The 13573-nt window shown below is 35.1% G+C and overlaps 1 protein-coding gene across 1 annotated transcript in view; it reads right to left on the bottom strand.

Annotated features, from left to right (window-relative positions):
* ASPM (abnormal spindle microtubule assembly) overlaps positions 1 to 13573 on the bottom strand; it is a 75019-nt gene that overhangs the window by 42143 nt on the left and 19303 nt on the right. The window contains exons 11-17 of the mRNA XM_008071162.1: positions 11783 to 11928; positions 11607 to 11692; positions 10854 to 11072; positions 8977 to 9184; positions 8739 to 8881; positions 8500 to 8628; positions 4507 to 4701 (exon numbers count right to left, since the gene is read on the bottom strand). Coding sequence (XP_008069353.1) covers positions 4507 to 4701; positions 8500 to 8628; positions 8739 to 8881; positions 8977 to 9184; positions 10854 to 11072; positions 11607 to 11692; positions 11783 to 11928 — 1126 coding nt within the window. The remainder of the gene's footprint in view (positions 1 to 4506; positions 4702 to 8499; positions 8629 to 8738; positions 8882 to 8976; positions 9185 to 10853; positions 11073 to 11606; positions 11693 to 11782; positions 11929 to 13573) is intronic.

The raw sequence follows: 13573 nt of genomic DNA, 5'->3' as shown, positions 1-13573 counted from the left end.
AAGGCAAAACTGCAGAGAAAGTAAACTTTAGATTACAATGATGTATCAGTATTGGTTCATAATTTGCATTAAAAAAAAGTATTACCAAAATAAAAAGACACACAAAAAAAGCCTCCATGGGACAAATTCAAATGCTTTAACAATTCAAACAGAATCCTAGAGAAGAGAAAGTGCAGTGAAAAAGTATTTTTAAGGATATAATTGATTCAAATCTCAAATACTGTGATATAAAATTACATATTCATAAAGATCAATAAACCCAAAGCAAGATAAACTCAAGGAAATCCATGGCCAGACAAAATAATCAAGTCACTGAAAAGTAATGATAGAGAAAAATTCTGAAAAAGTAGCCATAGAGAAATCACACGTTAACTATAGAGAAGTAATGATTCAAATGACATGATTTCATAAGAAATCATAAAGACTGGAAAAAACTGACAAAACTTTTTTTTAGTAAAAGAACTGTGAATCAGCAAAAAATATGTTTCAGGAATGAATGTGAAATAAACACATTCTTGAATGAAGGAAAAGTAAGTGAACTTTAAAAACATGACTAATGAGAGCAATGTAATAGAAATGAAAAATATCTACACAAATGAAATATTCTCCACATGTGCTTTAAAATATTTGTTATGACTGGAAGCAAAAATTATAACATTGCCTGGTGTGACTTTTCATGTACAGAGGTGTAATAAGAATGACAACATAAATACGGTGGAGTCGGGAGTAAGGAACTAGAGAGTGGTGAGAAAATGTTGATTCTAAGTGGATAAAAGTCATGTGTCCTGTAACCCCTAGAACAATCACTAAAAAACTTATATAAAGGGATATACTAAAGAAGAAAATAAACTAAAATAATATTTAAAAGTATTAAAATAATTGAAAAAACAGGAAAGGGGAAAGAAAAGAATGAAGGAGAGGGAACATGCAGAAAAAAATAATAAACCTAACTTCAAACATATATAAATATTTGAAATATCAATGGTCTAAGGTACCAATTAAAAGATTTTAATAGCAAAAACTATAAGCTGTCCATTAAAAAACCCACTTCATATACAATGATTTAGTTAAGCAAAAAGTAAAAGAAAAAAATACATGCCTCATAAATGATAATCAAGGGAAAACTGGAGTGGTTATACTAATAGCTAGCAAAGTAAGTTTCAGAGCAAGGAAAATTACCAGGGATAAAGAATGACATGACATTATGATTATGATTATGATTATGACAAAAGGGTCAACCCATCAAAAAGCCACAACTATCCCAAATGTGTTTGTACCTAACAACAGAACTTCAAAATACATGCAGGAAAAAGAGAAAGAATTGAAAGAAGAAAGACAGATCCCCATGTCAGAGACACACCTCCCTCTCAGCAGAAAATGAACAGAAAGAAAACCAACAAGGACACAAAGAACTGAACACTATAATCAATGGACCTAACTGACATTATAGAACGCTGCACCCCAAAACAGCAGAATAGACATTCTTTCTTAAGTACACATAAAACATTCATCAAAATTAGGAGTCAGCAAACTTTTTTCTATAAAAGGCCAGATAGCAAATATCTTCTGCTTTGTGGACCAATTCCGTTGCAACAAATCAATTCTACTATTGTCATGCAAACGCAGTCCAAAACAAGTGGGTGTGGCTGAGTTCTAAAAACCTCCATTTATAAAAACACATGGTAGGTCAAATTTGGAAAGGCTGTGGCTACTTTCCTCTTCTATCCAGACCACTAAAACTTTCTCCTTATCAGCAATAAGTATGTTTGCTTTTCTATCATTTGTGTGTTCACTGAAGAAACACTTGTAAGGTCATTTGAGAACTTTTCTTTTGCATTCACAACTTGGCTAACCGCTCTGTACAAAGACGTAACTAAACTTTCCCCCCCCCATCTTGGCCTTTACCATGCCTTCCTCACTGAGCTTAGTCGTTTCTAGCTTTTTTTTTTTTTTTTTGAGTCGGAGTCTCACTCTGTCGCCCAGACTGGAGGGCGGCGGCCGCTCCCGGCCCCCGCAGCCTCGACCTGCCGGGCTCTGGCTGGGCTCCAGGGATCCTTCGGCCTCAAGATCGCCTCAGCCCTCCGAGTAGCCGGAATTACAGGCGCGCGCCACCACGCCCGGCTGATTTTTTGATTTACTGTAGAGATGAGGTCTCGCGGCCCAGGCGGGTCTCGAAGCCGCGGACTCCGGCCATCCGCTCACCTCAGCCTCCCAAAGGCGCGGGATGACAGGCGGAGCCACCGAGCCCGGCTCGTTTCTAGCTTTTAATTTAAAGTGAGAGACATTAGACTCTTCCTTTCACTTTTGTAAGATCATCAAACTGGCCTAATTTCAGTGTTGTTTTGTCTCAAGGAATAGAGGCCAGAGGAGAGGGAGAGAGATGGGGAAAGTCCGATTAGTGGAGCAGTCAGAACACACAAAACTTTTATCAGTTTAGTTTTCTATATAGACACGTTTCATGGTACAGCCAAACACCAGTAGTAATATCACAGATCACTCACCACAGATCGCCCTAGCGTCAAATGAAAAAGTGTGAATTATTTTGAGAATTACCAAAATGTAACACAGACTTGAACTGAGTGCACGCTATTGGAAAAAGTTGTCTACAGATTTGTTTAACACATGGTGATCCCAAACCTTAAATTTGCAAAAAAATTAAGACCTATGAAGTACAATTAAACAAAGTATGCCTATATACCCGAAGAACAACTGTACTCCTAAGTATACACTGAATGGAATAAATACATTTCACACCCAAAGACACATTTATAACACCTTTTTCATAATAGCTCAAACTGGAAAGTCAAATGTTCAACAATAAAACAGATTAGTGAGAAATAGTAAAGAAGAAAATTAAACTATAGCTATACTCAACAACACAGATAAAACTCAAAAATGCCAATGTTAATAATGTCAAATGAAATAATTTATATGGTTTGAACCCATTATAACAATTCAAAAGGTAGGCAAAATTAAATTATTGTGATTGAAGAGGACACATTGGAAAATACATGATTAGCATAAATTAACATAACAGTTAATTTGAACTAGGGTGGGAGGGTTAATTGAGAAATGCCTTCTGAGAGACTGGCAATATTCTATTTCTCAACCTAGGTGGTGGTTACATAGGTATACACTTTGTGAAAAATCATTAGATTCTACATTTTTGTTTTGTGCAATTTCCTATGTGTAATATTTTATATCTTAAAAAGATTCAAGAGACAATTTATTAAGCTAGAACTCCTCATTTACCAATAATGGTAGCCAGACACAAAAATTTTCAAATTTATAAAACAGACAAATTTAGACGGTGACGCTTCCATGGCATTAACAAACAGTAAATTTAGCACATCTCTCTAATGTTACTAAAATATAATTTAATATCAAAAACTAACTTATAGAGATGTTAAGAATATATTATGCAAAGTAGATACATTTTTTTCTAAAAAGAAAAATTACATAGGCATTCTATAGACTAATATATCCATTAAAAGTCAATTAAGCCGGGTTCGGTGGCTCAGCCTGTAATCCCGCGCCTTTGGGAGGCTGAGGTGAGTAGTTACCTGAGCCCGCGGGTTCGAGACCCGCCTGGGCAGCGAGACCTCATCTCTACAATAAATCAAAAAATCAGCCGGGCGTGGTAGCGCATGCCTATAATTCCGGCTACTTGGAAGGCTGAGGCGGAAGGATCGCCGGAGCCCAGCAGGTCGAGGCTGCGGTGGCCGAGAGCGGCCACTGCACTCCAGTCTGGGCGACAGAGTGAGACTCCAACTCAAAAAAAAAAAAAAAAAGCCAATTAAGTAAATTAGAGAGAAAAATGTGTACATTTATCCCAAAAGAGAAGTTTTCAGGACTCATAGTAAAGATAAAAAAGAGAACCTGGTTGGTTAAATAGATATACAAAGCAGAATGGTTCCATATGCCAACATGTCCCATGGAGTAGAAGATTGTAAGCCTCTAATATTAAACAAAGAAGATAGCAAGGAGTACAGAATTAGAATGTTTGCTTCAGCCAGGCTCAGTGGCTCAGCCTGTAATCCCGCGCCTTGGGAGGTTGGGATGAGTGGATTGCCTGAGCCCGCGGGTTCGAGACCCGCCTGGGCAACTTGGCAAGACCTCATCTGTACAAAAAATTAGCCGGGCGTGGTAGCGTGCATGTGTAGTTCCAGCTACTTGGAAGGCTGAGGCGGAAGGATCGCCGGAGCCCAGCAGATTGAGGTTGCAGTGGCCGGGAGCAGCCACTGCACTCCAGCCTGGGTGACAGAGTGAGACTCCAACTCAAAAAAAAAAAAAAAGAATGTTTGCTTCATCAGAGAAAGCACAATTCAATTATGTTCAGTCTGATGCTGAACAAACCTAAGAGTTTTTCAGGTAGGAAATATTCATCAAATTAAGGAGTAAAGAATTCTAAAACAAATCACTGAAAATTTCTTTAGAACTTGACTGTTTCCTTAAAAAAAAGTCATTAAAATTTTTTAAATTTAAAATTATTCCCAGATACTATACCTGAATAACTGATGCTGCTTTATGTTGAACTGTTTCCAGTTTCTCTTTTTTTAACTTCAATAATTTTCTCTGTGCTAAGACTCTTCGCCAACATTTCTGAATGACAAGTGCTCCATTAACTTCTTTTTTCAATCGTTGTTTAGTTAGAAAACTGATTACAGCTGATTGAATAATTCTTGCAGCTTTATCTCTCTCCTAAAATAAAAAAAATCCGCAAATGTGAATTAAACAATCATTTAAGACCTTAAATTATCATTTGTAAGATAATATGTTAAACATTAATCAAGTTGATCCTGGAAATAAAACGGCCCAGGCTTCGTATGTTCAACTTTGGAATACTGATACTTCTAGGCAAGTCAAAAGGGCTGATAAGTGGGTTGGTAGATGTATTTTCATGATAAAACAAAGATTCCTAATCCACAGTCTAAGATAAAGATCACAGACATGTTTGATCTATCATGGATCCTCAATAATAAAACTAAAGGCAATTTAAAGTATAATGTGAAATGTTTCTCAGATTTGGGTGTAATAAATTCATGCTTGACTTTTAGGAACAAGGTAAATTTTATGGGGAAAAAATGCTTTACAGTACTGTAACAATTTGAACATAGCAATACACCAAAGGCGAGAAACAAAACACTTCTTCCTTCAGCACAGAATACCCTGTGGCCTAAAGCCATAGAGGTTCAATTTAAGAGAGTATAGTTTGGGTTCTGAGAAGTGATATCTGAGGTACCCAACACATCAGTGGCCAAAGAGGAGCCAGCTGCTTCCCTAGGAGCATTACAGGGCAAAACCCTCTGGTATTTCTATTTATTTCTGCTAATAAATTTCTATGAATAATAATATATCTATGTCCGGCATCATCCTGATGACTTCATGAATTATACATTTAAACCTCACAAAAAACACCATAAGAACAAATGAGCAGATACTACTCTTATGACAAGAAAGAAACTGAAGCTGAGAGGTCAAGTGGACTGTCAGTCTACTGGCAACATAGCCAGGATCTGGACCAGGCAGTCAGGCTTCAGAGTCATTTTGCTATACTGTCCATTAGATGTGCCACTTCACTTCGACTGAAGTACAAACTAGAATAAGAGTTATTTCCTTTGGTGGAAAGGAAGAACTTACAATATGTCTGACAACATTTTGTGTTGCTGTCTGGAATAGGCCACTATGTTAGAGCAGGATCTACACAGAGATTAGCTATTAATATAATTTCAATTATTAATTAGTAACAACCAGTGGATGACATCTGTGAATGGAGGTTTCACAATATGGGAACACAACTATGGAAGTGATCAGTATGTTATTCTTACACATAAAAAAGACTAAAAAGATTAATCAATAGACCAAAACAAATATTAAGGAATGGTAAGGGCTATATATTGGATCATTCCTTTGAGAAGAAAAACCAGACAATTCTAAAATTGGGCTAGGAGGATTATGTATAGTAACTTGGTTAAGTCATTTATTGTCAGTGTACCTGTAAAACCTATGCCTTTAAGGGCATAGAGATTAAAGTTAAAAGCACACTCTTATTGTTAAACTAAACTAGGGGTACCAAAAAAATAAGTACACACATTTTAAGAGATGTTAGGAGATGTTCACTGTAGTCAGAAATGTCTGGATGCTGATGGTAACCACTTTGAGTACCTCTTGTAATTGCAAAAGTCAAACGTGATTTGTATTCATCATACGGAGTATTACAATTTTAATATTTGTTTCATTCTTAAAATGTAATTTTTTGGCCAGATTCAGTGGCTCAGCCCGTAATCCCAGCACTTTGGGAGACCGAAGCGAGTGAATTGCCTGAGCCTGAGGGTTCGAGACCCGCCCGGGCAACTAGGTGAGACCTCATCTCTACAATAAATCAAAAATTAGCCAGGCGTGACAGCACGCGCCTGTAGTTCCAGCTACTTGGAAGGCTGAGGCGGAAGGACCTCCGGAGCCCAGTATGTTGAGGCTGCGGTGACTGGGAGCATGCCACTGCGCTCCAGTCTGGGCGACAGTAAGACTCCAACCAAAAAACAAAAAAAAGTTTTGTTTTTTTTTGGCATCCTCTCTACATAAATACATTTTAAAATTATGCAATTCAGAAGTATATTGCATTTGGGTCAAAAGTTCTAAGAGTCAAGGGCACTCATGGACAAAATAGGCAAAGGTGAATTGAAACTTCAGTTTTTAGATCATCTCTTTCATAAGCTAACTAAAATACAACAACTTATGTGACATTAGAAAAGTTAAAGATAGAGAGTAAATAAATTCAAGAAGTAAATAGAATACTAAAATTAGCAACTATGTGAAAACTTACATAAGCTGATGGTAAGTTTCCATGCCTGCAGACATTGACTTTTTAATCATACACTGTTGTTGAACCAGCCAGTTACCAGCTTATTTCGTCTCGTATATGGGCCAAAATCTAGGAGTTAACTTTGCTTTAGAGTTTATACTTATTTGTTGACAGGAAGAGCTGAGAAGTGGAATGTTTCAGGGACCCTTACACAATTCATCAGGTAATCTTTGCTACTTGCCAATGTCTCTTTGTTAATACAAAAGCTCAAGCCACTTGATTCTTAATGAATTTATATAAATTATAACAATGACATACAAGCAAAATATAAAACCTGAAAAACAGCCATCTCAAGATAATGTTTATATGCTTACTAGTTTGTAATATTTTACTAGGATATATAGGGAGCTGGCTGCTTGATGTTCCAGATAGACTATGGAGAGATATAACTGGATGTCAATGTAATTGTATTACAGGGAGAGTATGGTCACCAGGAGAAAGGAGAGCAGCAATCTGACTGAGTTCACGAAGTTTAACCATAGGTATAGAATTTCCTTAATTTAAACCTTCAAAAAATTTCTACTATTTGCACTCAACAGAGGGAAATCTCACTAACAAAAAGCTGAGAAAACTCTACAGTTAATATCCAACTAATATAAGGCCATGTTAAGCAGGAAATAAAGCAGAATACACATATTCTGATTGACACCTATTTCTTATCATTCTAAAACTCTGAATACCACATAAAAAGAATGAATAACAACTTGAAAACTGGCTAGAAAGTCTTCCTTGAAAACTATCCTTAAACAATTATCCTAGAAGCTTCCAAAGGTATAGTTATCCTCCAAGTGATATGTGGCCGAGGAGGCAGACCTGAGAAGTTGAGGGCCACTATAAGGCATGGAGCATACAAAGCAGCCGAGAAGACCATTTATAAGTGTATGAACTCATCTATTTCCCACAAGTTATTATGAAGGTTTTGAGTGGGGCAAGAGTGAATTATCTCAATTAGTCTTATTTCTAAGTCTGATATGGTATGAAAAAACAGGTTATGTTTCAGAGTTGCCAAAATTTAGCTGTTCTAGACCAAGAACTTTATCATAGATATATTATAATTCAAAATTGAGAAGCAATATCTAGTAGAACCTACTTCTAAAATATTTATGATAAATTTTATTAGGCATGGCTGCTTGGTTTTATTTTTCCAAGTAAGTAAATATAATGTTAATTATTAAGAGGACAAGAAAATAAGAGAAATAAAATAGTTTGTTCAACTTAATCAAGGAGACCATTTCTCAGATTATTAAAAATGACAAGTTTCTCAGAACTTAAGAAAAAAATGTACATTAATGCAAATTTTTATACGGTTGGGGTCACAAAAGGAAACAATAAGTAGCATCTCTAGCCCCATACCCAGATCCTAAGCATTTTGAAAAATATAACAAAGGAAACCAAAATACTGCTTCTCAAAGTAATAAAGGACAAACCGGAAGACAGCTTCATGGAAAACAAGATGAGCTTATTAATTGAATTGCAAAACCAGACACTTGTTGTCCAAGATCAGACAGCACTAGTTGAGGTCAAGCTTATCCCAACTTCATACATCAGTAAAATGTAGAAATAATTATCAAAAATTAATCTACTGGTATTTCATAAAGTACAGTTTATACTATAGTGTTTTTACTTTCTAGGAATACCTGATGGCGTTTGAGATCTGCTTTCGACTTATATTTTCTCCATGTTGTCTGTATAAGTCGAGCAGCTCTTATTTCTTTACGAAGATCCAAAAGCCTTGCACAAAGAAATGACAAATAAGTAATCACCACCTAAAAAACACACAAAAGATGAAAACAAAATCAACAAAGAATATAAAACTTACTATCATCTTCTGAGACTATTATTCAGTTATTACTTAAGAAACTCTTCTTTTACTTACCTTTTCATCCGGAATTGTATTTGACATATCCGAATGGTTAATCATAGCAGGTATTCCACCAAGGTCTCTAACTGCAGACCTAACCAAATGAAAGTTTTTCTTTTCATTTTCTAGCAGCTCTTTGTATAGTTCTGAAGTATTTTCTATTATGCAAGTGAAAAAGAGAAATTAGACTGCTATAGCCAAAAATCACACATGGCAAAGAACTGGAAAATTTAATTAACAAAAAGGGACTAACCATGATCAGATGCTTTAAGAGACATATCTAGAGAACTATTATCAGATTCAGATGATGAATTTAATACCACTGAACCAGTCTGTGTGCATTCCACAGTTTGAGTAGTTCGCTGATATATCTTATTAAAAGGCACATAGCAAGGATGATAATGGTGGATCAGGTAACATAATACACGGCCATCAGAGAAAGACACTGTAAAATTCTCCACCTGATTAGAAATACCAGAAAAACAATTTACTATATTTAGACAATAATATAGATATAGTGGTTTTTTAGTTCATTCTTTTCTTTTAATAGTTAGGAATTTCTCTGCTAACAGTACATAGTATAATGACATATTCATAGGCAAATTCTCAATTATAAAATACTACCCATTCCAATAGTAGGATATGATTATATTATCATTCTGGGTTAAACCGTGTCCCTCAAAACTTCATGTCCTTCCCAGAACCTCCCAAACCTTATTTGAAAATACTATCATAGCCGGGCTCAATGGCTCAGCCTGTAATCTCGTGTTTTGGTGAGTGGATTGCCTGAGCTCGCAGGTTCAAGACCCGCCTGGGCCACTTGGCGAGACCTCATCTCTACAATAAATCAAAAAATTAGCTGGGCGTGGTAGCGCGTGCCTGTAGTTCCAGCTACTTGGAAGGCTGAGGCGGAAGGATCGCCGGAGCCCAGCAGGTGGAGGCTGCGGTGGCTGGGAGCATGCCACTGCAATCCAGTGTGGGTGAGAGTGAGATTCTAACTCAAAAAGAAAAGAAAAGAAAATACTATCATTACAGATTAATTAATTAAGGTGAAGTCACACTGGAATAGAATGGGTTCTTAACTCAATACAAATGTTGTCTTTATGAGAGAGACACAGAATAAGACATACAAGTAGAACACCACGTGCTGACAGAGGCAGAGAATGAAGTGATGCAACTACAAGGCCAGAAATGTCGTTACCTGACAACCACCAGAACTTAAGGGAAAAGAATGGAACAGGGTCTCCACTAGAACCTTAAGTGAGAGCACAGCCCAGCCAGCACCTTGATTTCAGACATCTAGCCTCTGGAACAGTGATAGAATAAATGACTATTTTAAGTCATCTAGTTTGTAGTTATTTGCTATGAAGTCTTAGGAAATTACAATTATAGTGGATTCTCGTTTTTTGTAATCACATGTCAATGAAGGATCACAAAACAGTAGAAATAAATTTTGGCCAGTATGCAAATTCTAAATATGAAGTTTATAAATAATGATGATCAATCTCAATTAAAACATAGAAGATTATGCATATATTTAACAATTTTCCTACACTTTTACAGCTTCTTCAAGGTATAATCATATATCCAGGTTTACCATATTTAGTTACAAGTACTCTGCATTATTGTTCCTGTTTTATATTTGTTACCAGATAGTTTACCAACAGTTTTTAGGGCAAATTTTTGTCAGATATTTACACATAGAAGTACACCTAATACAGAAATATAGTATCAACCTAACAAATGATTATAAAAAGACTCAACTTAAATTTTGTTTTTCTCTCTCTTTCTACCCAGTGGTAAGTTCTCTGCTATCCCTTTCTGCATGTTGAGGTTATTTGCATTGACCTTTATAATAGTGGTATGATACTTTCATGTACCATAAGATCCCCATTTAGGACATTTTGTCTTTCTCAGTGATAAATAAAATGATCACACATTATACAATAGGTGAAAGATTGGATAAAATATTTGACAGTAAGTTCACTGGTTTGAGGAAAAACTGGCTTACACAATATAAATTAGATTTACTTAAGAAATCCAAGAAAACATTTTATGCATTAAGTTTAATTGACTTTCATCAAAAGTTATTCAAAGATATTGTGTTAAAACAAAAAGAAAAATGTTTACCTTTTTATTATAGAAGGCACAAACAGCGTTTACCCAATCCATCAATAACTTTATATTTTCACCATAATGTTTAAATGAACTACTAATCCTTTTGTCTTTTTTATTAATAAGAACATCAGAACAGCATGATAATGTAGACATTGCTTTTTTTATACTCTGTGTGTGTTTTAGAAAGGCAATTTCTTCCTTTAATTGATCTAAATTGAGGGAAATATCCACCTGAAACACACAACACAAAGGTAAATACCTTTATACTTTTCATATCTTATTTAACACTCAGAAATTAAAGTACCTGTGCTCTGTTTAGAGAAATGGTAAAGGATTTTAAAATAACCTAATCAGAAAGTTTAAAAATCTAAGAGACTAGAGTGCCCAAATTGGACACGTTAGCACAAAAAACTCACTTTTTTTTTAAGACAAACACAATCTACATAGAAATGATATCATGTTTAGTGGTTAAGAACACGAGATTTGGGGTCACACAAGCCTTGATTTTAATCTTAGTTCTGCTTCTTATTAATGATGCAAACGTCAGTTTCAATCTCTTTATGTATGAGGTACACAACACCTACTTTGTAGGTGTGTGATGAAGATTAAATTGGAATATATAGGTAAGACAATTATCACATTTGTGGGGCAGAACAAGCCCAGTAAATAATAGTTATTATTGTTAGTCTTTATTTGATTCAAATTGCTTTTATAAATCAGTATTCAAAACTGATAAAAAGTACAAAGGTACTGACTGTATAATACCTGAAAAGCAAATGCTATTTTCCAAAGCAACCCGAGAGTTTTTTCTCTGTGCCTATCCACAATATCTTTAGATAGAATCGCATTTCCTACAAAAGAAAAGGCAGTCTGTTAGAATAATATATACACATATCAATACTCTGTGAGATGAGTAAGTTTTATCTCTACTCAGATTTTACCAAGCTCATCACTTAATTGAATTCCTCGTGATTTAAGAACTTGAAGAACAATGTCAACATTGTGCATTTTTTGAAGACGACTTATTGCCGGGATCCTGAGTTTCTTTGAGAGATTCCAGTTCTGTGTGAGGAGTTCCATGGTTCGCCTAGCAGTGAAGAAATATTCAGATGAAATTGCTATATACAAACATGTACAAGAAAATAAACTTCATTGAAATATAGTTGCTTCCCACACAAATTCCAAGAGATTAAGGGCTTTAACTCAGAAAGACTCCAAAAACTATCATTTTTCTCTCTTGCTCCACAGTTAGAGAGTAGAGTTCTCATTTTAAATCTGGGGGTCTATTAACACAGATGTTAAGAAATAAAACATATGAAATAACACAAATGCACAAAATAATAGGATTCTACAGAGGAAAAAAGAAGACAAGAAAGGAGAGAAAGGGGAGGGGAGGAGAGCAGAGAAGAGGAATATTTATTAAGATGCACTACATTCTCATGCCAAGCGAGAGCTTTCTTTTCCTATCTTAGTCATCACAGTAAATCCCACAATCAGGTATTGTTAGTTCATTTTTGGCAGATGAAGAAACCAAGGCTCAGAGAAATTAAGTCAACAGCCTATGGTCATATTGCTGGTAATAACAGAACTAAAACAAGAATTAAAATACAGTTTTACCAGTTTCCACAATAATTCACATACATACATATATATGTGTGTGTGTGTGTATAAAATATCATATGTAATGTAATTACATCAACTATATATCTCTGCATATATGTGTGTGTGTGTATATATATCTCAGATTACTATAAAAATATTTGGGAACCTACCTAATAAACATGTATATCAGAGTTTGAATTCAAACCCCTAATATCATTTGGTCACTAGTTTTATCCACTAGACAGTAGTTGATATGTCTCCAGAAAAATCAAGCCTCAACTGATTTTTGTATGTAACAAAAAGCTAACAGAATTACTTATAGAATCATAGTTCCTAAAGGTTAGGAAGAGACTTTAGTAGAGAAACCATTCTCAAGTATTCTCAAAGATCAATAAAAGTTATTTTGCTGACACTTAAAAAAGCAGAAATTTGGTTATGCAAGATCAATCTCTTCACTACTAAGAGTTTCTAACTAACTAAATAACATCAACATCCAACAGTGCTAAATCCTCAGTAGCTTCTGTAAAAGCATGAAAAAAGACTGAGGAAAAATAGTACTGAACATTAAACCAACACCTGCTCCTCCTGGAAACTGTAAAGTCTAAAAACATAAATTCCCATTGGTCACAAAATAGATGTGGTGACTTAAATTTGTGGAATGAACAAATTAACAAAATATAAAAATAATATGTGAAATATTTTCAGCAAATGATCTTAGCTTATATGGAAACTGCTCAAGTAAGAGAAAGCTGCAGTAATGTTCAAAAGACTAGTAACTTGTAAGAATACTGATGAGGAAAGAAAATGTCCATAGAAAATTTAACTTTGAAGAAAACAAAGGACATGTATATTTTTCTGAAAAACGAGAGATTCATAAAAATCTAGGGATGTCTTCCTCATAAATGTCAATAAATTCCTCCATTCTGTTCAAGTGGTCCTTTGACCCCTGCTTGAACCTTCCAACATGGTGAACTGGATTTCTTTATAAAGACATGCCTGAATATTGGCAAGTTTTTAAACCAAAGCAACACTCATCTCGCTCATCTTTCTAAAACTTTCATTGTTCATACATAGTTATTTTGTTTGTTAATAAACAATGTGATCACCTTATATTATGAGATAGCCCTTCA

The sequence above is a fragment of the Carlito syrichta genome, unplaced genomic scaffold, assembly GCF_000164805.1.
Source record: "Carlito syrichta isolate Samal-C Ts95f unplaced genomic scaffold, Tarsius_syrichta-2.0.1 Scaffold314133, whole genome shotgun sequence".
NCBI lineage: Eukaryota > Metazoa > Chordata > Mammalia > Primates > Tarsiidae > Carlito > Carlito syrichta.
This window is presented reverse-complemented; position numbering and strand designations above follow the sequence as displayed.